Here is a 27,763-nt window from a genome sequence, read left to right as displayed (position 1 = left end):
ACTATCAATTTACCATTTATTAATGATGGTTATTATAAAGTGTTACCGTTTTTTTAAAGGATAAGGCTGGTGTTTTTTAATGCATTTCTTACCGTCAACAAATCCTATGAAAATAACAAAATCAGCAATGAATTTGTTATTTTCATATTTGTTATTTCCCAATACAGCCATGTCCCAGCAGCCATAGAATTCCATTGTATTAAAAAAAAAACCCAATTAAAAACCCTAGAAGCATATTTCATCATCACGATGCACCGGGCCGGCCCGACTTTTTCCTCAAACAACTTAATAAGCCGACCGTAAACACGTTTTCCATCTCAGGAAAGTAGTTCCATAGCACAGGAAATAGTCCCCGGCGTAATGAAGAATTTGTTCCTGTTTGAATTTGATTTGGTAATAACTACAACAGCCTGACTTTTCGTGGTAACAGTTAGCGATTTTTAAAATGGAAACTATGTCTTTGTGAGCTGTAGTTAAAGGTTTTTAGCTTACAATTGGAGCCAATGACTTCCGAATTGAAGGCTAAAAAGAGAACGTGGGAGCAGAGCAAACGCATTGTTGATTTTGTTATTTTCATAGGATTTGTTGACGGTAAGAAATGCGTTAAAAAACACCAGCGTTATCCTTTAAATTCAAAATTATCCCCATTTCACCAGCGGACACATTGAACGCCTCTGGTCCAAAAACAGCCCCGCCTTCGTCTAGGCCAGTGGTTCCCAACCCAGTCCTCAAGGACCCCCTGTCCTGCGAGTTTTTATTCCATCTTTACTCTTGCACACCTGATCCCACTGGGGCCTACACACTTTCATGCTGCTCTGTTCAGGTAGATCTGTCTCTACCAATCAGCATTAAGACCTTAACTGGATCAGGTGCGCAAGAGTAGAGCTGGAACCAATACTTGCAGGAAAAGGGGTCCTTGAGGACTGGGTTGGGAAACACTGGTCTAGGCTGACTGCATCTAGCATGGCTAATACATCGCCAAGCCCTGCAATTTAGTCCGGAGCCTGCTTTCTGTGATCATAATCAGGACAGAGACGCAATAATGAGGACCGGCATAGTTCGGCAGATCAGATTATTAAAAGTAGGGAGGGAGGGTCCGCGGGAATCTGCTGCCATCCAGTCCAGACAGAGAGCAATATGTCTTTCAGCTGGTGATATTTCAGTATGTACAGTATGACTAAGTGTTGCGTGGTGAATGATTCAGGGCGGATGATCTTCATAGGGATGTGACACATTCCCATGCATGCTGCTGTTTAGAGCCTGTCCACTGTGTTTTCGTCTGTCCCGTCCATCTCTGTGTATTTATATCGGTCTCCCTTGGGATCATAAGCACACAAGTTCCACCCCATGCGAACAAACACGTGTGATTCATTCGTTTTGGTTAAACAGATAGTGACTCTTCTGAAAAAAAAAAAAAACATAAAAAAAAAAATGAAATGAAAAAAAAAATTGAGTCCCCTAAGCCCAAACAGTATTCCTTTTCTTCACTCATTTTTTTTATTTAAGACTGTTTTTTGTGGTGTGGCGTTCAGGGTCTGCCGGTAAAAAATACCGCCCGGCACCGAGGTGGAGGGTGAGACCTCTGCGCTCTTCTCATGTCCAGTAATAGGAAGCTGAAGTCCTTCATATTTCTTATAGGCTCTAAATTATTATCTTTAATTCATAAAAAACACACTGCATGCTTTAGTTGAAATGAAACAGAGAATTGTGGTTCTGCAGCCTAGTCATCTACATAGAACTCCAAATCATCCTAGTAAAGAATGTCCACAAGTTTATTATATGCTATATATTATATATTTATGTACTGTACTGACTGGGAAGTTTTCTTCTATGTTGTATACATACATAAGATTAAAAACAAAAGGGGAAATCAATAAAGCACAAACAGTTATTACCATAGTTGCCTTTAACCAATCAGATTGCTTAGGTGAAACTGGTCTGATGTTATGTAACGACAAGCATCATTCCTCTCCAGGCAATGTGTGTATGTGAGTGTGTGAATATCAGGCGTGTGAGTGCATGCAAGCTTTTATATGTGTGTGTGTGTGTGTGTGTGTGTGTGTTTGGCACCTGTTGCATTGGCTCTCTATGTGTGTATCAAGTATCATATTATCTGTCATCTCAAGGAGTATGTCAGTGTGTGTGTGTGTGTTTGTGTGTGTCACAGATCATATATCTTACAGCAGGGGTGATGCCACAACATAATGACCTCACCCTCCTGTCTTATGTTACCATGGTTACATAATTATGTCCCTCCAGGTGATTATAACCATGTGAGATGGTGTGACCTAGAGAGATGTTTGGCGTTTCCAAACCTTAACCTTGTGACATTAAGTCAGTTATTTTTCTATGGACATTAATCATATTAAGAGGAAAAGAAACGTTCTTCCATAGCTTACAGTATCTTATGTAGCTAGACTAAAAATTGTTGATATATATTCTACTGTTTCCATTGGTTTCCCAGTGTTAAAAAGCCAATTTTTCAGTGTTTTTCATTGATAAGAGCTTGGGGAAAACAGACAAAAATGTATAATCTCGCCCAATTACTGGCTTTGTTTATGTAGTGATTTATTGGATTAAGGGCATTTGTCCACAAATTTACTGAGATTTTGATGCCAAAACTGACAAAATGTGACAGCATGCAATATCTGTTCCATCCATTAAGTATGTTGAGGCTGTAAAAGGTTTGCTTGTATATGTTTTGAAAAAGTGAAGTAAAATACACTAGCATTTAGAGTTATAATAAGTCAGAGAAACATATTTTTCTATCGAGTCGCACTCTTCAAGAATGGATATAAGAAAGCCAATATCCAACTTGCTGATCAAAAGTGTCAAAAACTCAGAAAGTGTTCCATCTGTTGGATTTCTGTTGGATTGAATTAATGTTGTCACACTATAATCAATAACCACGCTTGAAGAAATGTCTGCCTTGACTAATGTCTACATTACTGCCTGCTGTGTGAAGTTGGAGTAAAATAAATTATAATTTGACATAGTCTTTCTGTCAAAAACATTCAAACCCGAAGCTTCAAAGGTGCTGATTTCAGTTTTTATTCAACCTCTCTCTCTCTCTCTCTGTCTCTTTCTCTCTGTCTAGAGTTGAGGATGATGGCAGAGGGGCGTTTTGCCAGTCTGCCCCGGTCTCTCCATGCGCACCACGTCCTGGGAGGTGGCGGCGGCGGCGGCGGCCACCCCGGGGTGCCCGGCGGCTCCCTGGGCGCCCCGGGCAGGAGGCTCCAGGCCTCCCTCGCCTCGTCCATGGACCTCCTCAGCTCCAGGACCGGGTGAGTTAACGGCGGTGCTTCTCAAAACCGTCTGAGCTAAAGACCCAAAGGTGGCTCAGAGGACCATTCAAATTGGTCTCCATGTAATTCTGGAGAGACATCGGAGTAAAAACGACAGGATTTAAATCAGAGTTCTAGTTTAGCATGAAGAAACCAAAGCCTTTCCAAGTCTGAATGAAACACTAAGCTAGTATGTTAACCAAAAAGACGGTAAATTGCGTTAGATTAGTGATCATGTGAGCCCATAAAATGAATTTGGCTCCAAAGAAAAAAAAAAAAAGTCAAAATATGTTAAAGTCATACTTCTACTTCTACTGCTACTTCTCTTTTACTCATTCTGAACAATCCCATCTGGAAGGGAATTTGTTTCCTAAGCAAAAATAAAGATTCTTCATATCAAGGTTCAGGGCTTTTTCAGTTTCCTTCAGTACTTTGGTTATTTTCAGTCAGACTCTTAACACTTCTGCCTCTTCTCTCCCCCCCCCCCCCCCCCCCCCCCCTTCCAGTCTTCTTCCGGGACAGGGCGCCGGCCTATCGGAGCCGCCCGCCGCCGCTTACCAGCCGGTCTCCATTCACGGGACCCTGCCTCGACGCAAGAGGGGAGGGGCCGACGGTAAACCCGCCCCGGGACACTACACCTGGGACCCCAGAGCCAATCACGCGCAGCCGCTAGCCCACGGCCACGCGCCGTTGGCTCCCGGGCACGTCCGTCAGCCCTTGTCCTCCCCGCTGGTCCAGAATATCATCGATGACTTCCACGGTTACAGGTAAACACACATACACACACACACACACAGAGCAATACACTGATAGAAGCTTAGAAGCTGCTGTTCTCTTCGTTTTGGCGTTTTCATTTTGTCTTCACCAAGCAATTTTCACAATGTGGGCAAATAATGGTGTTTATGTTACTGAGCGGTTGCCTATGACACCACAGTATCATCAGCAAAAACACCATTAAAGGGATGCCTTGTCATCCCTTTAATCTGGCTTAGTCTGGCGTTGTGTTTTTATTCTGACTGGTCTCCTTCAGAACAGGAGAGAGAGAAAGAGAAGTCGGAGTTGGATGGAGATAGGGGAGGCTGTAAAGAGAGCCCCGGGGGGGTGTAGCTGTTCGCTCAACTTCAGAGGGAACACACACACACACACAGACACACACACACACACACACACACACACACACACACACCTCATCCCTCATCATGTCCTCCCATCTCTCCATCTCTAGTGTAGAGTTACAACAGACTGTATCTGATGTAGCCAGCTTTGTGGGTAAGTGTGTGTGTGAGTGTGTGTGTGAGTGTGTGTGCGTGTAGCCCCCAGCATTTGGGTTACCTTTGTAGGTCAGGGTGTGGCAGGACAGATCACAGATTACTGTGAACTCTTTGTGTGCTCTCCCTCTCTTCTCTGTCCATGCCAGATACATTTCATATACTGCTGACATACAACAGGACAATTTGTCCAGGTTACAGCAAGCGTCACACTGTTGTTCTCTGGTTTGAGTTCATTTTACCATTGGACTTGTAGTGGAATGATATGGGTAGTTTGTTATGCTGCTGCTAACATTTGAAATAAGATGTGAGTTAGGTGCATTTCCATCCATTTACATTCCATCCATTAAGAAATAGGCTTCCTGAGCATAGAATTACATCAAAGCACATCCATCACAAAGAGTCTTTCAAGAATCAAGTTCAGGGCAAGTTGTTTTTTTTTTTTTTAGTGTCACCTAATGTTGGTCATATTTCATGCTGATTGAAGACAAAAATGAAATTTACGTGGTCATATTGTAATGCAGTGGTTCTCAACGTGGGGTCCGGGGACCACCAGGGGTCCTTGAGGGGGTTCCAGGGGGTTCCCCAGCAAATTGATGAATTGTTAAACTTCACCATTATTTCATTTATAAGACGTTAACACAGTTAGAGAATGTAGAAGAATGACTGTTTTGATCATAGTTTCTCTGTTATCTCTCTACCTACAATACAGATAGTCATGGAATTCTGGACAAAATCATATCTGACAATAAAAATATTCTCAGATTTGGGTTCAAGAGACAGAATCTCATCACATGGGGGTCTGTGGCTCTAATGTGGACTAAATTAGCGGTCCTGAAAAAGGTTGAGAATCACTGTTGTAAGGCACCAACTACAATGGAGACGTATACATGGATGTGACAGATGTCACTGCATCATTATTTATTCAACAAATCTGTTCGCTATTTATTGAACGAATGTTTCTGCCTCAAGTGAGTGTAGAATTTTTTTTTATCGAACTTTGATGTTTCCATTCCGCCTTTTTAATTCGATCATAATTTACATAAAAACGGCTGGATGAAAACATGGTTAGTAACACTAGTGACCTGCTAAGAAAAAGAAAATCTACATTTCATGTCAAGGTATGTAACCATTAGCCAATCAGAATCTCCTTTCCATTGCTCATGCTGTCAGCTGACCTATGATCCTTGACCTTAGGTTGCACTGGCTCCTGATTGGACAGTTTGTCTCACTGATGACCTCTGTGTGCCAGAGCGATTAGACAGACCACCAGGAGAGGAGGAGGAGGAATAGGGAGAGAGGAGAAAGAAAGACTGGAAAAGAGGAGGACATAGAGAGGGATGAGAGGAGGTGGAGAGGAGAGAGGAATGGAGGAACTGACATTGTTGATGGCATGCAACTTTTCCTTTCATCAACACCCTGATGTCAAAACCCTGCTGAGTTTCCCATTTATCTGTTGCTTACTTTGAGATGAACTTGGCATAGCCTATTACCAATCATAATAATATTTTTGTAATCTTATTAATTTTTTAAGGTAATCGTTTCCTTAGAGAGTTTTTTTTTACACAATGTAGTCTTTCAGATTGAAACTGAAAATCGAAACATTTTCACCTCAGACTGGAAAAGAGGAGAAAAAAAAAACTAAAAGGTTTGGAAAAATAAGTGAGAGACAGAAATGGCCCCAGGCTCCAAATAAAAGGGAGGATGAGAGAGGTAGAGAAGGGGGGCTGAGTTTGTTTTCCAGTCTGTTTGCTGCAGTCAACAGAAGCTCACCCCCCAGACTTTCAATGAAGTTACACACAAACATAGAATATGGCTGTAGTAAAACTGTTTGATAGTGTTGCCATGGAGATCCGCATTGGAAAAGACATCTTTGTCCTGCAGTGGAAACCAGTAGTGGAAAGTGCTGTAGTGGAAACCAGTAGTGGAAACCAGTGATGGGAAGTCCTGGCTAGCCTTGTACGGAAGAGGATTAGGGCCACATGTGAAAAATGTATTTGAGTTCTGAGTATAAAGTCTGCATTCTGACTTTAATCTCAGAACTCAAATACATTTTTCACATGTGGCCCTAATCCTCTTCCGTAGCCTTGTTTGATCTTGTAGTGGAAACTAATCTTAACTTCACACACTGAGTCTATGGGTTTTCTTACAGAACCACACTGACCTCTGTAGGCCACCTGCAGGCCCTGCATCTCTCTCGCCCACTCTCTCCATTTTTCTCTGTTTCTGCCTCTCTCTCTGTCTCTCTCTCACACACACACACACACACACACACTGCAGCGGCGCAGCCCGTTGCTAAAGCCAGTTGTGGTCGTGCTGAGTAGCGTGTGGTCAGGCGCAAAGAACAACAGTAGCCAGAAAAAGACTGTGGTAAAAAAAAAAAAAAAGAAAAAAAAAGGCTGCTCTCTCTTTCACTTTCTCTCTCTCTCTCTCTCTCTTTCCATGCCTCTCTCTCTCTCTGTGTGTGTGTCGGGTCAGCCTTGCGGTCGGCCATGCCAGCAGGAAAAAAAGAAAGGCCAGTGGCCGAAGCCGTTTCACCACCATGGGCAGAAAAAAGGCTAACTTAGCTGCGGTCTAGTGTGGAATGCCTGGACCTCTCTCACCACACTTTGTTTTCACTTTGTTGTAGTGCTGGCGAGGAGAAAGTCCGTGCAGAATATATATAAAAAAAAAACAAAAACCATTCATTATGATGTTTTGTCTTCCCTCTGCCAGTTGTAATAATCAGGTCATAACGCGTTCAGTTCTGGGAGAGTTTATGGGGGACGTAAACACAGGCGTCGAGGGCCGAGGTGGATTACGAGGGGTGGTGTGGTGTAGTGTGGTGAAGGGGGGGTGGGGGGGGGGCAATCAGAGGTGATCATCCACTGGGTCCAGATGGGAAGCAGAAATCAGTACAGCGGTCAGCTCTCTGGACGCATGCGGACGTTCTGATTTTAGTTTGCACTCCCGACCACAGCGACTTCCTGCATTCCTCCTCTCCTCTCCTTTCTCTCCTCTCTCCTCCTTCTCTTCATCCTCCTCCTCTCCTCTTCATCCTCTCCAGTGGTAAATACAAAGGCGGCTAAGCTGTGACCTCCAGCCGCAGATCATCATAAGGCAAACAAACGCCAAAAGAAGCGACAATCAGTTATATTTTCAGAAAGGTATCAATTTATGATTTTTTTTTTTTTTTTTACCTCAAAATGGCATAAAACCTTCCTTAAAATGTATAGTTGAGCCAGTTGATCTATAACTCCACTTGTTTCCATTGACAGATTTCACTTGTTTTAAGAGGAAGATTTTGAGACTAAGGACTAAATGAAATTACTTGTTTCTTTAGAAGTGATAATCTAACGTTTTTCTGGGTTTTGTGTGCAAGGAATACAAGCCTTAAACCCCTTGTACCCTGACTTTACCCTTAAATTTCCCCTTAAGTAGCTTCAAAGTTAGAAAAAAAAAAATCCGAAGTGTACAACAGTGTCACATCCATGTTCTGTATCTGCTCGTTCCAACTTTTTCTTGAAGCTCTAGCTGCTTATATTGAATGAAATATTCAAATACAAGACGCCGTGTTTTTATGGCTGCACCATTACATCAAATGGAAAAAAATCTAGATGTTTGTGCATCATTTTATACACATTTCCCTGTCATTCAGCATGACATATTTGGTGTCTTTGGAAAACTTATTATCTTGACTAGAATTTAAAATAAAGTTCTGCGGGTTTGAACAAAGCCTGGCCGTGCAACCTGCGTTTGTAATGATGGAGCCAGTGGCGGGGGCGGCATGGAGGAAGACATTAACCAGTGCTAGCTGACAGCCGATGATGCTCTCTGCTGTGAGGATAAGATGAAGGATCTGTAGAACATCAGGATAGGCTGTGATACGCTGAACTTCCACCGTTTGAGATGTGGGGTAGATCCTGTTGATGGACGGGCCTGAACACTCCACTTTCTGCGATTAGCGACTGCATTGTTGTTGTGAATGGAGGCTCCTGTTCAGTTACATAACTAAATCCCACTCATTACTCCGGGCCATATTAAAACACAGAAGGCTTAGAGCTAAACATATTTGGTTTGGTAAGAAATGGACTGTGTTCATATTCCCGTGGGAACACCGGGGCGAGCTTATGGGATTTAAACTACCAACCTTGCTAACTTAGTAGGGGATTTTAGCTAATTACCTCTTTCTCTGAGCCCCCGGCTATAAGCCTCCTGTAGGGAGAAAGAGTCTGAGCTAACTTGCAGTAATACACTCAAACACAATATTAAAGCAATGATGGGAAATACTGCTTTCAACAGGAACAGGAATGGGTAAATGGGGCAAAATGTTGGTTATCATAGTGGAATATAAGGAACAAAATATGAGGACTTCATACTGTTGGTCAAAACAAACTAAATGGCAAACTACAATGCCTCAAAATGTTGCTCTGGCATTTAAACAATAGTAGCTAAGAATAGAAGATGAAACTGAAACAGAGATGAGAGACCGATGGAAAATGGCAAACTGTTGTCTTTTTTGTAAAAAAAAATCTTGAAAAGGATGAATTAGGGAATCAGAGAAAGAAAATAGCTTTGATGACTACAAAGAAGAGAGAAATCAAAATGCTGCCTCTGCGTGTGTGTGTGTGCGTGTATGTGTGTGTGTGTGTGCTCTAACCTCTCTGTGAATTCGTCAGTGGGCTCAGAGGGGCAGGCGTGTGGCTGTGATGTGTGTTATGGCGGGGGAGGAAGAGAGGGAGGCGGGAGAGAGAGAGAGAGAGAGAGAGGGAGAGGGAGAGAGAGAGAGTGAGGCCAAGTCAGGCAGGCAGTGAGTGAGCATGTTAACCAGTGATTGTGAGAGAAAGGGACAGTCAGAGATAGACAGTGAGTGGGAAAGGAACGGAGAGAGGGGGAGGGAGAGAGAGTGAGAGAGAGAGAGAGAGAGAGAGAGAGAGAGAGAGAGAGAGAGACTCAGTGAAAGCAGTTCAGTGTGAGTTTCAGTTTCACCTTACCTTTTTCTTTCAAAGGAACCCACTGGCAACCTGGGATCTAGTGAACTTGGAATAGCATTACCACTGCAGTTAACCTTCTCTGTACTCCAGTTTTACATTGCTGCTGTAGCGTCTGCCTGGCATTAAAACCTATTTGGACCAGCAAATGGCTGATATGGACCCTTAAGAGGCCAGTTTTGGACCAGTGAAACCCTATTTGGACCTTAAAAAAAGTTCCACTCCTCCACTGTCTTTGCCCATTTGGAGCCATATCAACCACTAAGTAAAGAGCAGTATTTGAACCAATGTCAGCAACAGCCAAGGAGCCATGTGGACCCAATGAGGACCTGTAGCCAACAGATCCAGCTCAGCAGTATTTGAGTTAAGAACTAGTGAACCAACAGCAGAAGGATTCAGGGACTATTTGCGGCAGTGAGGATCAGAGTCCAGCACCCAGTTGACTACCTGGACCAGTAAGCGGCAAGTTGGGTCCCAGTAGCGAGATGTGTTCACTGAACCGGACCATGTCTCTCTCTGTGTTCCCCAGGGAGCCAGCTGCCAGCCTGGACGCCACAGTGGACTACGTCAAGGTAGGCACAACACCTCCAGCTCTATTACTGTTGTATACAGACAATACTACTACTGCTGCTGCTACTATTACTGCTAGTGCTGTTACAATTACTGCTACTACTACTACTACTACCAGTGGTGGAAGAAGTACTCAGATCTTTTACTTCAGTAAAAGTAGAAATACCACAGTATGAAAATACTCTGTTACAAGTAAAAGTCCTGCATTCAAATTGTTACTTAAGTAAAAGTACAAAAGTATTAGCATCAAAATGTACTTAAAGCAACAAAAGTAAAAGTACCCATTATGCAGAATGGCCCATTTCAGAATAATACAGTATATATTATATTATTGAATTATAATTATTGATGCATTAATGTGTAAGCATCACTTTAATGTTGCAGCTGGAAAAGGTGGGGCTGATTTCCACTACTTTATATACTGCTGGGTAGCTTACAGTAATCTATAATAATACATCACAGTTTATTAGTTTATAGATTATATTTTGTATTAATAATCTGAATCTGCAAAGTAACTAGTAAGTTATCAAATAAATGTAGTGGAGTAAAAAGTACAATATTTCCCTCTGAAATGTAGTGGAGTAGAAGTATAAAGTAGCATAAAATGATAATACTCAAGTAAAGTACCTCAAAATTGTACTTAAGTGCAGTATTCGAGTAAATGTACTTAGTTACTTTCCACCTGACTACTACTACTACTACTACTATAACTACAACTACAACTACTGCTATTACTTCTAGCCTACTACTACTACTACTACTACTACTTCTACTACTACTACTACCACTACTCATACTAATACTGCTACTGTTGCTCCTACTCCTACTACTACTACTGCAGCGGCTGCTGCTAGTTCTATGCACTTGGAGCGTTGTGATTTTCAGTCAGGCTCACACATTCTTTATTATCCATCAGAAAGACTGGAATCACTGGAAGTGTTTTGCCTGTGTGGCTGTTTACCGAAAGGCAGATGTGTTTTCCCACAGACACTTACTGTTTTTTCTTTTCACTATGCACACATACACACAATATAAACACACACCACTACGCACATATTTACAGTATCTCTGGAACAGGTTGTACAAAGATGCACAGTCACACAAACACACACACACACACAAACTAATCTATCTCAGTTCTATTCAGCAGAGTGTCAGTGAGGCTGTGGGTTCTGCTATCAAACTGTCTGGGTTCAGCTACAGTAGAAGCTCATTAACATATGAGATTATGGTTGTACTTGGCAGCTCCTAGGTGTGAATGTGAAGTGGGGGTGTCGCTGAAAAAGAGGAAGCACACTCTGTCCACCTTCCCTGGGTTAAATAAAGGTTAAGACAATTTTTTAAAAAGCATTAGGAATTGTAATTTAACTGAAGCTGGGCATGGAAACACCATTCAGCTCGGGTCACCTGTTGCTGTAAGCTGCAATATAAACATCACTCGTCATGATCCCCTGTAGGCGAGGGGTAATCCGATTCCCCCCCCCCCGGCTGCCAAGGTTAATACATCTCTAAATCATACTGTCTGCTCCCGTGTGATTGGTTGTCACACCGCTGTAAATCGTATTCACACACACACACACACACACCACCTGGGTCCCCGCTTTCCTCAGCCAGAGACAAAGAGGTGACCGAGAGGTGATCACTCTGTTGCCACAATATCACCCAGCTGACAAATGATCCTACGTCTCCATCTATGTGTCTGTCTCTCTTTCTGTGTCTCTTTTTTGTCTCTCTCGTATTTTGGCTCCGCCCTCTCTCCGTACAATCCCTACTTAATTATCTTAATTAATTATAGTGGTGAGATTCATTGTTCCCTCAGCTTTCGTCAAAAAATCTGATTATGAATGGAGGAAAACCAAGCCATACCTCCTAACCCGTGTGTTTTCTCTCTCTTCTCCTCCTCCTCCACCTTCCATCCATCCGTCCCTCGCTCCTTCCATCCGTCACTCCATCGCTCCTCCGTCTATTAGCTCATGTGTTTGGATGCTGTCACCTCGGTGTGAAAAGCAAACCCGGTCCTTCCCACGAGAGCAAACTCACACGCGGAGGGAGCTAACCACACACACACACACACACACACACACACAAATGAACACATGTACGCATGCACACACACACAAACGGCCCCTGTATCTCTTTGGTCAAATTAAATTGTCAGCAAGTGTCAACAGTGTGTGCCCGTGTGTGTGTGTGTGTGTGTGTGCGTGTGCTGACTGAATGTGGGGTTATCCCAGGTTTTACATAATGCGTGTGAAAGTGTAGCTGTCAGTACTCCAGGTGTGTTTGTGTTTCCACTGTCCACACACACACACACACACACACACACACACACACACACACACTGTGTGTCCACGCTGTTACAGGAAGTCTGCTTGGCTTTACAGGGCTTTTTGCCGTGTCATATCCTGTGGTGAAGGTCACAACTACAATAACAGTGTCAGTGCAGCTCGCCTTGCCCTGTCCTGTCCTGTCCCGAGTCACTGTCATCAGAACTCTGTAGGCCAGATTCTCTCCTTTAGGTCTGATTTCAGATCTGTTTCATGCTCAGGTTCAGGCATAACTGTCTGTCAGGGGGAAATACAAGCAATGTCTGATGAGGAAATCACACTGAGGGAGTTTAAATTGATGGTGGATGAAATTTAAAAGCATTAAAAAAAATTCCAAGACAAGAAAATGAAGACGGGTCCTATGCAATTGGCATAAAGAACAGGTTAGGAGAGGGGATGAGAGAGGAGAAGAAAGAAAGAAAGAAAGAAAGAAAGAAAGAAAGAAAGAAAGATGTGGCTCTGTCTAGGCCGCTATAGTTCAAGATGAACACAACTCTTCTTTCTCTCAAGCCTTTGCTGTAGCTCTCTCTCCTTCTCTCTCTCTCTCTCTCTCTCTCTCTCTCTCTCCCCTCTCTCTGTCTTTGAGTTGAAAGCATCAAGCTGCTCAACCCTCATGAGAGAGCTTTCAGTAACAATGATGCTCTGTGTGTGTGAGTGTGTGTGTGTGCGTGTGCATGTGTGTGGTCTTGAGTTGCAATACCTGTTAACCCTCAGAGTGGACGGTACACCAACACACACACACACACACACACACACACACACACACACACAAGGACAGTGCAATATCCTGGTATTTAACAATAACGAAGATAATGAGGTGAACATACAAAACATTCATTCACACATGTATTAATGAATTCATTCACCTCTGATAGGATGTAAAGTAGCTTGCAAGTGCTCCATGTTTATGGCAAGTTAAAGAGGCACTCTGGTTCACTCTAGTGGTCTAATAGAGGTACTACAACATAACACCTTCAGCCCTAGAACTGCCAGCCAGCTAAACCAGCATGGAGTCAGTCTGCCAGTCAATAAGCTAGACAGTCAGCCAGTCAGCCTGCCAGCAGACCAGGCAGCTAGCCCGCAACCAATCAGCTACAGTAGATGAACAGTGGTAATCCCCTGTTAAATCTTCAGTCACTTTATTAGATCCAGTGCAAACTCCATTGCTGAATCCTCCTCTGTAATCATATTGATGTTCTGTCAATGCCACGTGGGATTTTGAGGAAATCCGGACAGATTTCGTAGTAATCGTGCAAATATTGTTTTTCTCCATGCTCCTTATCTTTACGTGGAAATACAAGCTGATGGGGGGGGGGCAGGAAAATTGTCCTAAATTGTAGACTCAGGACATCAGAAATTGAGCAATGTAATATTTCAGAAATATTGGTGAAATGAAACAATTTCCCTAGGGACGCCCAATAGCCTCATCAAAGACCCTGATCATGTTACATGCTTTTAGTATACCACTCACAAATTGCAGAGCATTGGTCTATATGAAAACCAAGGAAATCTGTAGTGTGTAGTGAATACTGACCACACACAGAGTGAACTACTAACATTTACTGTATGCGTAAAAAAAAGTCAATTTCCGCCTATTCAATTCATACTGAAACCCAAACCCACATGCGGATGAACATTCATGACTGTCCGCGTCTTTATTGACCTTATGAGAGTTCACGCGGCGCCGGGTGGTCACGTTGCACCGATCGATGTGACTGTCACCAAGATCACAGGCCATTACTGATCGATGACCCATCACAAACACAATCCAGACGTATCCAGGGGGCGAATGCCAGCGTCACTGACATGACTCCTGTGGCATTCAAACCTTCAGGAGTGATGCGGTCTGTTTAAAGGAATAGTACACCCAAAAATTTAAATTCAGTCATCGGGTGAGTGTTTTTTCCTCATACAGTTGAAAGTAGACAAAGTAGACAATGACCGAATTTTATTTTTTGGGTGAACTATTCCTTTAACTGACATTTTCATATGAGTAAATTTCCGTTGTGCTACTCTCTGTCACCGCTTGACACAACGCAATAGCGATTCACCCTATAATCTCATCTCCCATTTTGTCATCTAAGTGGACTGAAGTTGCTGAAACAACTTTCTCAGACCGTTGGACAAGCGGATAGAAATAGAAAACATAGAACCTCAGCATTGGGTTCACAACGCCGATTCCTGTCCCTCCATGTTTTTCCAGAGCATTCCTAGAGCGACAGATGTGTATTTTAAGGTGGACATTTAGCCTAGCTGGTGATTTGAGGCTACTGTGGTGGTAGTGTGTGTGTGTGTGTGTACGTATGTGTGTGTGTGTGTGTGTGCTGCTGTGTGGTTCCTCAGGGAATGTTCTAGATGAATTTCCCCCGTAGATCCTCGGAGAGTTCACACTGTAATTAGTGGCTCCGTTTCCTGCGGCGGAATATTCCTTTAACTGGCTGGCACCGGGGTGCCACCCTGAGTGTGTGTGTGTATATGTACTGGATGTGTGTGTGTGTGTGTTTATGCATAAGCATGTTTGTGTCTATGTTTGTACGTATATGCATTCATCTAAGTGTCCATTTCTTGTTTGTGTGTGTCTGCATGTTCATGTATAGTGCTGCTGGTATCGTTATGTGTGAAGTTGTTTGAGTGTATTTGGGTGCCTGTGTATGTGTGTGTGTGTGTGTGTGTGTGTGTGTGTGTGTGAATTGGTGGGAAAGCAGTGGCAGTTAATTAGTGTGTGGGTGTAATTGCTCAGCGGTCATTAAGCAACACAAACGGTTGGCTATTTATCAGCTTCACTGCGCACATGCACACACGCACACATGCACACACACACACACACACACACACACAAACACAAACACACTATCCCCTCATGGGACAATAAAGACATGAAACACACACACACACACACACACACACACACACAGAGTTGACCCTTTCCAATTGTCTACACACTCATACAACAGTATTGTGAATTCTTTCAATATACAACAGTGATTTATAAGCTTTTTCATTTGCTGTTCCAGGGAAAAATCCTCTGGTGCACAGGAAGTGATGCGTTTTCTATATCCGGTGTTGTTTGGAATAAATAGAGTACTGGGTAACTGGGCAGTTTACATAAGCAGCAACAGCAAGTGCAGTGCAAAAACAACACAATGCCCGCCAAAAATGGTTTCACACTAGTTTAGAACTGGGGCTATACAGAAATGCAAATTTGCATGATCCCCAGGGAAAGACAGCAGTAATCATACAACTTTGAACAGGTCGGTAATGAGTAGGAACAACGAGAGGTTTGAAGTTTAGTGTGAAGAGGTGAGAAACTGTACAGTGTTAGAGAAAATATTCCTCATGTAATTTTCCATTACAAACACTGATAAAGGTTTCAGCTATGTTGTCAACAACGTGAATAATGTGTGTTATGATGGGATGATTTGGTACTGAACTGAGTACACCTCTCTGCTGTCTGCACTGACCCTACAAGACCTGTGTGTCTGTGTGTGTATGTGTGTGTAGGTGTGTGTCTGTGTGTTAATAAGAGCAACACTCTATCTACAGTATCCATATATTTATGCTTGGAGAGAGAGAGAGAGAAAGAGAGACATTGCCCTTGGGGCCACTCCCAGTTAGTCTGTATGCCATTGGCTAAAACCAGATCACATGGCTCTTTCCCACGCCCATATATGGAGCTCGGGGGGTGGAGTAAAGCAGGAGAGCGGGAGGAGGGATGGCTAGACAGGAGTGAGCTGTGGAGGGTCCACTCTGCAGGGAACTGTGGAGGAGAGAGGAGGGGAGAGAGACATAGAGAGTGAGGGAGAGAGAGAGATGATAGATAATAGTAGTTGTCATGATGGTGCATGTGCCAGATAGCTGTGCTGCAGTTGACAGGCTTTCTCTAATAATAATCTAAGCTTCTTTAATTTAGTTTATAAGAGTTTACATCACAGCTGGTTTCACTGTCCACTTTATCTTAGTGCTTGTCCAGTGTGTAACTCTGTCACTAGAGGCTTTTCTGTTAGTGACATGAAGCAAATGAAAAAAGTCAGTGCAGCTGTCACTAGGTAAAGTTATTCAAGTTACACTTAGACCTTGTAGTTTAGCTGGTTAGAGCCAGAACTTGTGTTACCAGCATTAGGACTGGTAATTAAGTTGCCCAGTTAAGGATAGTTAATGGGAACCAGTGGCGATGTCGGAGCGATGCAACCTCAAGACCCTGACGGCGGCTCTCTGTTGCTTCTACCACAAGAACTCTGTCATCACCGCAAAGGTGAGAGACAAAAGGGAGAGTGTGTGTGTGTGGTCGGGTATATGGATGTGTGCAGGTATACAGTGTAAATTATGTGTGAATGTGCCCATGGGAGTCTGTGCTTGTACTGGTGTGTGTATGGCTGCATGCATATAAGCGTGCATATGTGCAAGTTTGTTTGTGCATGCCTGTCTTTCTGCCTTTCTTTCTTTCAGTGTGTGTGTGTACACGGGTGTGTGTGTCAGTATTAGAATCTATCATCCATGGATAAAACTGAATCTTTTAGTTTGAATATAAAGGAAAAGCAGTGTTTGGTTTGTTTTTAGAATATAAATCTCATCCCTTTTGGGAGATTTGCTTTTGTTCGAAATCTCTTGCTCAAGACTCTACTTATAATCTGCTGGTTTGAAGAGCTGAAAGCTGGTTTGTCAGGGCTAAACCTAATCAGTTGTTGTTTTTTTATTTTAAAGGAGACTGGAGGACACTGTACAGTCCACACTGGGACATTAAAAAGCAAAGCATGGGGGTCTGGTTGAAAAGAATGAGGCACGTTGCCCTGTAGAAAGAGCATGTTCTAGCCTGACCATTGAGCAAAATCTAACTGCACTGAATAGAGTGCTCCTTTCTCCCTCTCTCTCCCTCTCTGTGAATTGAACACTGGGCTTTTATTGCTCTGACCAGACGCACTCATAAATGACTGACTGTGTGACTGTGTGTGTGTGTGAGATATATAGCTGGCTTCATCCATAGCTAATGCTGGCAGACAGACAGGACAGTGTGTGATGCTGGCATGGGGAGAGACAGATAGAGAGGGAGAGCATGAGAGCTAAGAGAGGTGAGGGTGATAGCCCTCATGGGGATGATATACTACTAACTTGTGATAGTTTGTCTTCTTTATGACGTCAGTGAAGTGTATAAATACCATTAACTTGATTGGATGGAGCCAGCGGCGTTGCAGCAGGCTGAGATGACGTGGTTTGAGCCAGGAGATGATCAGTTCTGTGCCACAACGAGAGTCCATTTACACCTGGTATTAAAATGTAATCTGTATCCGGATATCTTATCTGGATAAAACGCATGTTAATGCAAGGTGTAAATGCACATGTCATGGAAATGGGATCTGCCAGAAAACCTCAAGAGGTGATAGGATCTCAGCCAGAGTCAGCTAGGTGGAAATATAATCTGTACAGTGTGAGAAAAATTGGCCCCTAGGGTAAAAACATCATGACTGCGGGTAGACACATCATCACCGAGGGTAGAAAAGACATGACTGTGGGTAGAATCGTCATCACTGCGGGTAGAAACATCATCACCAAGGATAGAAATGTCATCGTTGAAGGTAGAAACATCATCACTGAAGGCAGAAATGTCATCACTGAAGGTAGAAACATCGTCACTGAAGGTAGAAACGTCATCACTGAGGGTAGAAACATCATCACTGAAGATAGAAACGTCATCACTGAAGGTAGAAACGTCATCACTGAGGGTAGAAACATCATCACTGAAGGTAGAAACGTCATCACTGAGGGTAGAAACATCATCACTGAAGGTAGAAACGTCATCACTGAGGGTAGAAACATCATCACTGAAGGTAGAAATGTCATCACTGAGGGTAGAAACTTCATCACTGAAGGTAGAAATGTCATCACTGAAGCTAGAAACTTCATCACTGAAGGTAGAAATGTCATCACTAAAGGTAGAAACGTCATCACTGAAGGTAGAAACTTCATCACTGAAGGTATAAATGTCATCACCGTGGGTAGAAACGTCATCACTGAAGGTAGAAACATCATCACTGAAGGTAGAAACATCATCACTGAAGGTAGAAACGTCATCACTGAAGGTAGAAATGTCATCACTGAGGGTAGAAACATCATCACTGAAGGTAGAAATGTCATCACCGTGGGTAGAAACGTCATCACTGAAGGTAGAAACATCATCACTGAAGGTAGAAACATCATCACTGAAGGTAGAAACATCATCACTGAAGGTAGAAATGTCATCACTGAGGGTAGAAACATCATCACTGAAGGTAGAAATGTCATCACTGAAGCTAGAAACTTCATCACTAAAGGTAGAAACGTCATCACTGAAGCTAGAAACTTCATCACTGAAGGTAGAAATGTCATCACCGTGGGTAGAAACGTCATCACTGAAGGTAGAAACATCATCACTGAAGGTAGAAACATCATCACTGAAGGTAGAAACATCATCACTGAAGGTAAAAACATCATCACTGCGGGTAGGAATGTCATCACTAAAGGTAGAAGCATCATCACTGATGTAGAAACGTCATTACTGAAGGTAGAAACATCATCACTGCAGGTAGAAATATCATCACTGCAGGTAGAAACGTCATCACTGAAGGTAGAAACATCATCACTGAAGGTAGAAACATCATCACTGCAGGTAGAAACGTCATCACTGAAGGTTGAAACATCTCCGGAGCCTCTGCTCTTGTCTGACCCACCAGGACAACATACCAAAAATGGAATATTCTCATCCCTTGAGGTTGAGCAGTTTGGGGCAACAATGGTGTGAAATTGGACAGTTTCTACAGAAATAGACCAGTATATGAAGATATCTCAAAGCAGAAGGCAGAGCAAGGAAGATGACCCTTTCCAGGGTAAAGAAAAAGTAAGTCCTGGCTGTACAGCTACACCTGCCATGTTAGTTGTTACTGCCACTACCCCCCACTTGCCTGCTTTGCATAGTGTGTGCCAAAAATATGATCTGATTGCAATGCGGAAAGAAAGTAGACGACAACACATAAATACAAGGTGCAAATGCAAAGGGTGTAATTGGATTGTTCATCATCCCGATAGTATATGCAAACATAGACGTAGTGTATTTGAATACCAGGTCAGAGATTTAAAGCTGCAATAGGCAAGATCTTTATGTAGAAATATATCTGTCTTATCAGCCTAAATCACAGAGAAGACCACCCCATCCCTACAAATGGAAACACCATAGATTCCCACTGTTTGACCGAATACATTTCTGGTGTTGGGTACGGTCACTGGCAGAAAAATCTCTTCCATCCACAGAAAGTGACGATTCGAAACTTAAGAGCGAATTCCAAAACTGTCTCCTAAACAGAATAATATCCAACTAAAATGAAAAAGTGTCAAGGTATCCCTTTAAAAAGATCTGATATGTTGTGCCTGTGTGCAGCCAGGCTGGCTTGGCTGGAAAATCTCTTCAGCTGCCCTCATCTGACTCTGAATCTGTTTAGTACGGGTGGCCCTGATGGGACTCAAACTTGTGACCTGAGCAATGTAATCAGCCTGCTCAAGCCACTGAACTGCACAGGAAAATCACCAGTGCTATTATCCTATTATCCCCATCTCCATCTCTCTCTTTCTAGCTCTCTTTTTTTTATCTGTCTATCCTCCTTTCTCTATCTCTGTCTCAGACTTTAGATCATTCCCAGCACTCTCTCATCTTCCTCCCTCTCTCCCTCCCTCTCGTTCTGTCTGTCTCTCTCTCTCTCGCTCTCTCACTCTCTCTATCCATGCTTCCAACGTCTTTAGTCTGTTTCCAACAAGCCCGGGGTTTTATTCCGTTCTCTTTCTCTCAGTCTTGTCTTTTTTTTCTCTCCTCCGTCTGTTTATCTGGGAGGCCGCCAGTCAGCCCAGAGGTCCAGCCTTTCTGCTCTCTGGTGTGTATGTGTGTGTGTGTGTGTGTGTGTGTGTGTGTGTGTGTGTGGTAATAAATTTTAATCTCTCAACCTGTCCTCCAGGCTCATCTCATACTCTTGGTCATGACAGACTCCATCAGAAGCAGACCTTTGACCCATTTTGCCTCCCAAACCATAGTTTAACAAACAGTTTAGCAATGGAGGGAGCATTTGGAGACTCGGCAGATTATCTTATATGCTGTGTGTCATTTTTACCCAAAGCTTGCAGCAGAGTAATTCCATGCATACTGATTATATGTGCTCCCATTGGGAAATGAACCGCCCCAAAAACAGAGACGGAGACAAACAGTACAGTAGCAGGGCAAAAGTGTCTGTCAGAGTCCTCTCTTTACAGTGCAAGCTTCTTTTTCTCCTTTTTTTTTCTCCAATGGAAAGGTCTTCTCACTGATATTGCTGAGGGCTCCGCATGTTTTTTAGCTCTTAGCGCTGCAAGTTTCAACCTTTTCAAAAGATCCCAGTGCTTCGGACAGGCTTCTCAATACTGTCGCTGCAGCAGTTGGAGCGCTTAAAGGATATGGAAGCAAATCCCCACACAAACTCACATACACACATACGCACTGTAGAGCGATATCTTGGAGATGGCACTGCTTTACGCCTCCTGGCCTAAACACGGGAAGTGCCACTCACTTAGTTGTGTGTAAACAGGAAAGGTGGGAACTTTAGGATAAAAGACCCAAGATGCAGAGATCCAGAGATCTGTAGCTATTGGCTGTCATCACCCCAGACAGCTTTCTGACTGCCAGTACAATTAAACATAAAAGTCAGAGACAGAGAGAGAATCTGGGTTTCTCTCCCAGTATTTTTACTCAGATTGTGATATATCAAACTTGAAAGGCTTAAGGGAAACAACACATTTTTCTATGTATTTCTATGTAATGTGTACGTTCCATGGAGGTGCAGATAGCGATGAAAATGCATTTGTTGAATAATAATGATGTTGCATTAAGCTATTTTCCATCTTTCTACTGGATGTGTTTTCTCAAGTACTGTACGTACTGGCTTCAACCGAGCTGATGGAAACGCATCTAATTTGCATTTTGTGTGACATTTCAAAAGTTCATCTAGATTCCACTTGACAGTTGGATGGAAACTTAGCTAGAGACGCCGAGGAACGGAGAGAGGGAGGGAGGGAGAGAAATTGGGAGGATCGGCAAGGGAGAAGCACAAATAGAGAGAAGAGGAAATGCCAGATAAACAGCAGCCCAGACAGTTGTTATTTTAATGATGATGATAATGATGATGACGATGGCCCTCTCGAAAACCATTTGATGATTATCGCCCTCTTTGGCCACACTGCAAAAAATCTTTTTTTGTTAAAAGTGAAGTGCCTTATTTCAAGTCACCGACACTTTTTTTCTAGAAGCAAGTGTAAAAAGAGAAATTGGAAATTAAGTGGAATTTTCTCATTGTGCTGGCAGAATGAAAAACAAGATTGTATGAAAAACAAGATTTTAAGGCTGAATTATGAGGCTAAATGGCTTGTTAAGATGCAGACAGGTAATGAAAATGAATCTCCCGCAAGGTTTTCTCACTATAAAAAATGATTTTGTCATTGTAAAAGAGGATTTTAAGAGTGTGATTTCTGTACTGAATTTTTTTTAATTTAGCAGCTTCTAACCAGTGTAATTCCATTTTTACTGTTTTACCTCAGGCAGCGTTCAGGCACTTTTGGCATTTATCATCTGGCACAGTTTTCACATCGTAGTTATGATCTTGGATATATAGGTCCATCCAAGAAGAGGTGTCATCCAACAATCTAGGGTTCAGTGCTTTCCCATAGCACTCACCGCAGTGATAACACATGGAGGATTTGGGCAAGACGAGGATTCTAAATGTTAGGGAGAGTGTGTATTTGATCATGTGTGTGTGTGAGATGATGAGAAGTGAGAATTAGAATAAAAGGTTATTTGTCTTCACCTCGCTGAGCTCGAAAGACAAGCAGCTTACCGTTGTTGTCCGCTGCCTCTGATTGGTCACGAGCTGGACTGGCACGGGAACAGAAAGACCTGATTTTGGACTCAGGGCTCGTCTCTTGCTGTCTGAACAGAGAGGAGCCACGTGCGATTTCACAGTTTCAAGGGGTTTTTGTTTTTTTTCTGTTCTTCCAGGAAATCCAGGGTACCGTGATTAAGTCGAGGGGAATCCAATCACCGTTGAAATCCATTTGAATAATGCCTTTTGTTTTTGGTTGGTCTTACTGTAAAACTGCTCCTAGGTTGGCGATTTGAGTAAGAGATTATTGTTAAGGCGTTTCAGTTCCAGTAGATTATGCATACAGGATGAGAGGAGGATGAGGATGAGAGGATGACATGTGATTCACCTTGACCTATGGAGCTGCATGAACATTTAGGATATTTGTCTGGTGCGTGTCATTATCGGTCAAGCTCCCGCCACCGTCTGTTATTAGTGTGATCATCATAATCATCATTGTAATCTTCTTAATTGCCATCATCATTATCATTATTGCTGCAATCGTCATAATAAACCCTTTGCTGCGTTCGCACTGTGGCCTAAAACAAAAAGCCACGCTGATAATGGGAGGTCAGTCACAGTCTTCACCACAGTCCTCGTGTTGCCATGGCGATTTTGATAAACGAGAGAGTCCGACCATCCCATGTGCACTGAGCCAATAAAATATGATCCGTTAAACCAGTGCTTCCCAACCTTTTTCCTTAAGGGGGCCTCTATTCTATCACTGAGTAAACAGACGACCCCTGACGAAGTGACATATTTTATGGATATTTCATATTATATTCAATGCATAACAATCACAGCACAGAACAACTGATAACTGTACAATGAACCCAAATTGTGAACGCAATAACTGCAGGAAGTTTGTGTAAAACGAGCAATTTGGATGAATATTGAGCAGATTATGTGAATATTGCATCAGAGATTAGTTTTCCTGATATTTTTATGAACGTTTTATACAATTCTCTGTATTATATATTTTTAACATCCATACTTATTATGCTTATTTCGGACAAATTCAGTGTTTTCTTCTCCCTGACGCTCGTTCTATTAGCTCTTTGGTTGTTTTAACTGTGCACTTTTCTAATGCACTACATTTAGTTCTTTTCTTCATAAAAAGTTATGAAATGCTGAGATATACTGTATATATATATATATTTTTTTAAGTTTTCTTACATCCCTTAAAACCAAGAAGGCCTTGCGACCCCCCTGTGAAGCTTTGGCGGCCCCTAGTGGGGGTCGGGACCCCCAGGTTGGGAACCAGTGCGTTAAAGAGCATCGTGTGACCGTGTGACTTGACTTGACTCATTTGCAATATTTCATTTCATTTCAAAATGTGTCAAAGGCCATGCTTTTGCATAACATTTTAAACCCAATTCCCACTGTAAACGAATAGGAAGCTCAGCAGGGAACTGGAATATCAGAATGAGAAAGGTCTTGTCTTCACTGGAGGACGAGTCAAGAAAAGGGGGACAAACGTGTATATTTTGCTCAACTGGCTCCACGTCCAGTTTGTCTTCACCTCCACAGTAGAGAGCAAAAGTTGGGGAAATGTAACTTTTGTCTCCAAGTTTTGTCTGTGGCAATAGAAAACAATGAACATCCATTTTTCCATCTACCGCATGCTGCCACAGTGTGAGTGCAGCATTAGTTCAATGTCACCGGAGATGTTTCGACCATTGACTTTGGAAGATGTTCGACTTTATGGGTTAGTCAGAAAGTGAAAACCTGTGCATACTGTAGGCATGGAGAGGAGGAGGGAATAGTAATGAGGCGGGAAAGGCAGGCTGCCAAAAAGCCAAATACTGTACCGTTACTACTGTCACACACACACACACACACACACACACACACACACACACACACACACACACACACACACACACACACACACACACACACACACACACACTCACGCATGCATGATGGAGGTCGGTACAGTATAAATGAAATGAGAGGATGACATCATATTGCAGGGTTTTTATTAAAGACCAGCCTGTAAAAAAATACACTCCTTCCTCCTTTCCTTCCATCTTTCCCCCTTCACTCCTCTTTTCCTCCCTCCCTCTTTCTTTGCTCATCTCTCTCTCTCTCCCTCTGCACTTCCACTCCTCTTTTCCTCCTTCCTTATGTACGTCATCCATCTCCGTGTGTTTCCCCTCCATCCATACCTCCTCCTTACTGCCATGCCCCCCCCCCCTATGCAATGTGACTGCAGAGGTAATGTTAGTTTGCTACAATATGCGACACATTATACAATACACGGACAGAACAAGACCCTCTGCATATATATTATATATATTATATGATGATATGTGCTTTGAGTATTAGCGGCACTAATCAAATCTCTGAATTGTATAATTAGCACAATATCGCACTCCTAGAGGCTTGTGATTGGCTGTCTGGGTGTGACTGGCTCTGTGCCTGCAGTATCTACCATAGAGACAGATACTTTATTCATACTCATTATATGATGGATGGATGGATGGGTTGTAAAGTTAAAATGTAGTAAAACGACATCCGGTAGATTTACTGCTCCATTGCCTGTATATGGTGTGTGTGTGTGTGTGTGTGTGTGTGTGTGTGTGTGTGTGTGTGTGTGTGTGTGTACAGTCTAGTTGATATTTTATTGAAGCTACAACGGAGGCAAGTGAATCCAAGTTAATACTAACCACCAACTCTCCTCTTTGATGACAATACTGTTCAATTCACTTCTGAAGGACAAGGAAAACAAAATGTAAGACAATATAAGTGAGATACAAGCTCCATTTCCTTCATCCCTTAACCCCTAACTCCCTCCTCTTTCTCCTCCCTGTCTCCATCCTCCTCCTTCCCTTCCTCCTCCTCCTCCTCCTCTTCATCCTCATCCTTCCTGCCTCCCTCCTCCTAAAATATACAAAAAACTTTCCTGGACTTAGTCTGCTGCTACTTCTCTTTGGTGTGTTACTCCCTTCCTAACCACAACAGAGGATCACCTGCAGGCTGTGGCGTGTGTGTGTGTGTGTGTGTGTGTGTGTGTGTACAGTTAAGTTTGTGCGTGCTTACGTTTTTTTTCATGCTCAGGTTTTTATGTTTGCATGTGTGCAGTGGTGTATGTGAAATTAATATATGTGTGTGTGCACAGGATGTATTCTATTTAATATCAGTCATATTAGCATTTAATATTCAGTATTTTACAACTATATTTCTTCATATGTGTCTTTCACTTAACCTAAGTTGGACTCTAGCTTGGATTGGATGGCTCTGGCGCATTAGCCTTCATTTCAATAAAGTTTCAACTTTTGAAACTGTTTGCCCTGCTCACTCCAACCTCCCACAGTGACATGTGGTGGTAGAAGACAAGAGGAATATCAGTATGGACTAATGAAATATGTAGGAAATGTTGCTGGGTAAATATTGGTCCATGCCCATGATTCTTCTGGCTGGAGGCGAGCTGTAAAAAGCAGAACAACCACCCAGAGGTGATGTACAATACAGAGCTGGGCATCAGATTTATTGAAATAATATAGAAAAGTGAGGCAATTCTGTATTCCATTCTGCTTTCAGCTGCATTTGTATTCAAATTGTTTTTAGAGAGATTTACCTAGTGAAATGTTTTAGCCAGCTTTGAATTAAGTGTGAATCCATTGGCACCGAAGCAAATCCACGCTTAATAAAGTTTGTTTGAAGTGGAGGTAAACTGACCCGGGGTTAAGTGTTAGAATGTGTATTCATGTCCGTGTGCAGTATTGGCAATTATGAAAAGTCTTCCACGCCAATTTAAAACAGCACCTGAATCATTTTTTTATGACTCCCGTAGAGCAGACAGATACTTTATTGCCCTCCCGAGAGGAAATTAGTTTTCACTGCCTGCACATGGAAACATTGAAAACCAGTAATACAGCAAGTCTATGGCATATAAATGACATGTTCATAACAGCAGAAATCTAGATAAGCCTAAAAATAAATGGCTCGTAACACCTTGAGCTGTTCAGAGTGTGAGTGTGCATGTGTGAGTTAAAGCAGGATAATTACATTAAGATTGTTACTAGCATTTGACCCATGTCATGTTACTGTATGTAAGGATACAGTCATACACAGTCATTCTGTCTATGGCTCTGGATTATACTGTACATGGAGTCAATATTCCATATAGTGAAATCAATGTGCCCATGGTCAGAAGATTCAATACCACTGGCCCTGGGCACCCCCACCTCATACACACACACACACACACACATACATACATACATACACACATAGACAGTATATACCACAAAAGCACAAGTCATGCTACATTGGGTAGTAGTAGTAGTATTTGGTAAAATCAGAGCATGGGATGAGCAGTATGAACCCAAGCTGGTTCTGGTCTGTTCTGTTCTATTGTTTTTCTGCTCAGATGCTGTAATAGGATATGATGATTTCCTGTCACGTATGGAGACATGGAGACTGAGGGCAGAGAGGTCTATTCTAATGACTTTAGAGAGAGGGAGAGGGAGAGAGAGAGAGAGAGAGAGAGAGAGAGACAGGTAGAGAAGCAAAAGAGGGGGAGAGAGAGAGATGAAAGCATGCAGAAGGTTTCAGTTTCATGAGGATGCTTATAGACTTATTTCCAATTTCATGTGCATGGCTCAATAATTCCCTTTTAGAGAGAGAGAGAGAGAGAGAGAGTGTGTGTGTATGTGTGTGTCAGTGCTCTAGTATGTCATTGTAAGCTCATAGTCTTGGTCCACGTAGGTCTTGGATCAAAGTCTTCTTCAGAGGTCTTCCACGTTTTGAATGATCAATGTCTCCAGGCAGTTTTCAAGGCTCCTTTCCACCGAGCAGCTAATGTCAGCAGCACTAGCAATATGTGCACCAGGGAAAATATGACAAGTTTCAATTTCAACTCTGGTTGTCCACCAGCATTAGCATAGCATTATAAAAACCATGTAGTACCGCTGCAGAAATTCACTACACTACTTGTGGTATTACTTTTCCAATACACTCCCAAAATTGGTAGTAGCATCCTCTGTTACCTTCAAATACATCAGGATAAGTCAGCTCCCTCTGCTGTGAATGATTACAGAAACCGAATAGCGTTGATGTTCCATGTTCTTGTCATGCTTTTGTCCGATAAAATCAAAGTGGCAGGAATACTTACCGTTTTTGTCCTTTTGTTTGTTTTTTTTACTATTTTTATTGGGGTTTTTGGCACAAAACATACACCATCTCTATAGATTTCCTCCAAAACATAAGAAAATATATACATATATGCATATCCATACAAATACACACACACACTGCTCCTAGTGATGGGTCAAATGCAGAGGACAAATTTCCGAAAAAAAAAAAAAAAACCATATACACACACATATATAGTATATACATGTGCACATATACATACATACATATATACACATATACATACGCATACACACACACACACATATTCATACCTATACACATAAATAAAATATTTGA

At 42.4% G+C, this 27,763-nt stretch overlaps 1 protein-coding gene across 2 annotated transcripts in view; it reads left to right on the top strand.

The window, feature by feature from the left end:
* bcar3 (BCAR3 adaptor protein, NSP family member) overlaps nucleotides 1–27,763 on the top strand; it is a 47,752-nt gene that overhangs the window by 4,702 nt on the left and 15,287 nt on the right. The window contains exons 2-4 of one of the 2 annotated variants that reach the window (XM_071538012.1): nucleotides 3,098–3,284; nucleotides 3,791–4,051; nucleotides 10,052–10,094. In XM_071538012.1, coding sequence (XP_071394113.1) covers nucleotides 3,106–3,284; nucleotides 3,791–4,051; nucleotides 10,052–10,094 — 483 coding nt within the window. In that variant the 5' untranslated portion in view covers nucleotides 3,098–3,105. Of the gene's footprint in view, nucleotides 1–3,097; nucleotides 3,285–3,790; nucleotides 4,052–10,051; nucleotides 10,095–16,184; nucleotides 16,672–27,763 lie in introns of those variants that run through there. The other variant, XM_071538013.1, reaches the window with a different exon arrangement.

This window comes from Centroberyx affinis, unplaced genomic scaffold, assembly GCF_046629955.1.
Source record: "Centroberyx affinis isolate AG114_WGS23_722 - 3 ecotype Tasmania unplaced genomic scaffold, CSIRO-AGI_Caff_v1 ptg003182l_1, whole genome shotgun sequence".
NCBI lineage: Eukaryota > Metazoa > Chordata > Actinopteri > Beryciformes > Berycidae > Centroberyx > Centroberyx affinis.
The sequence above is the reverse complement of the archived record's forward strand: the minus strand, read 5'-3'. Positions and strand labels throughout refer to the sequence as shown.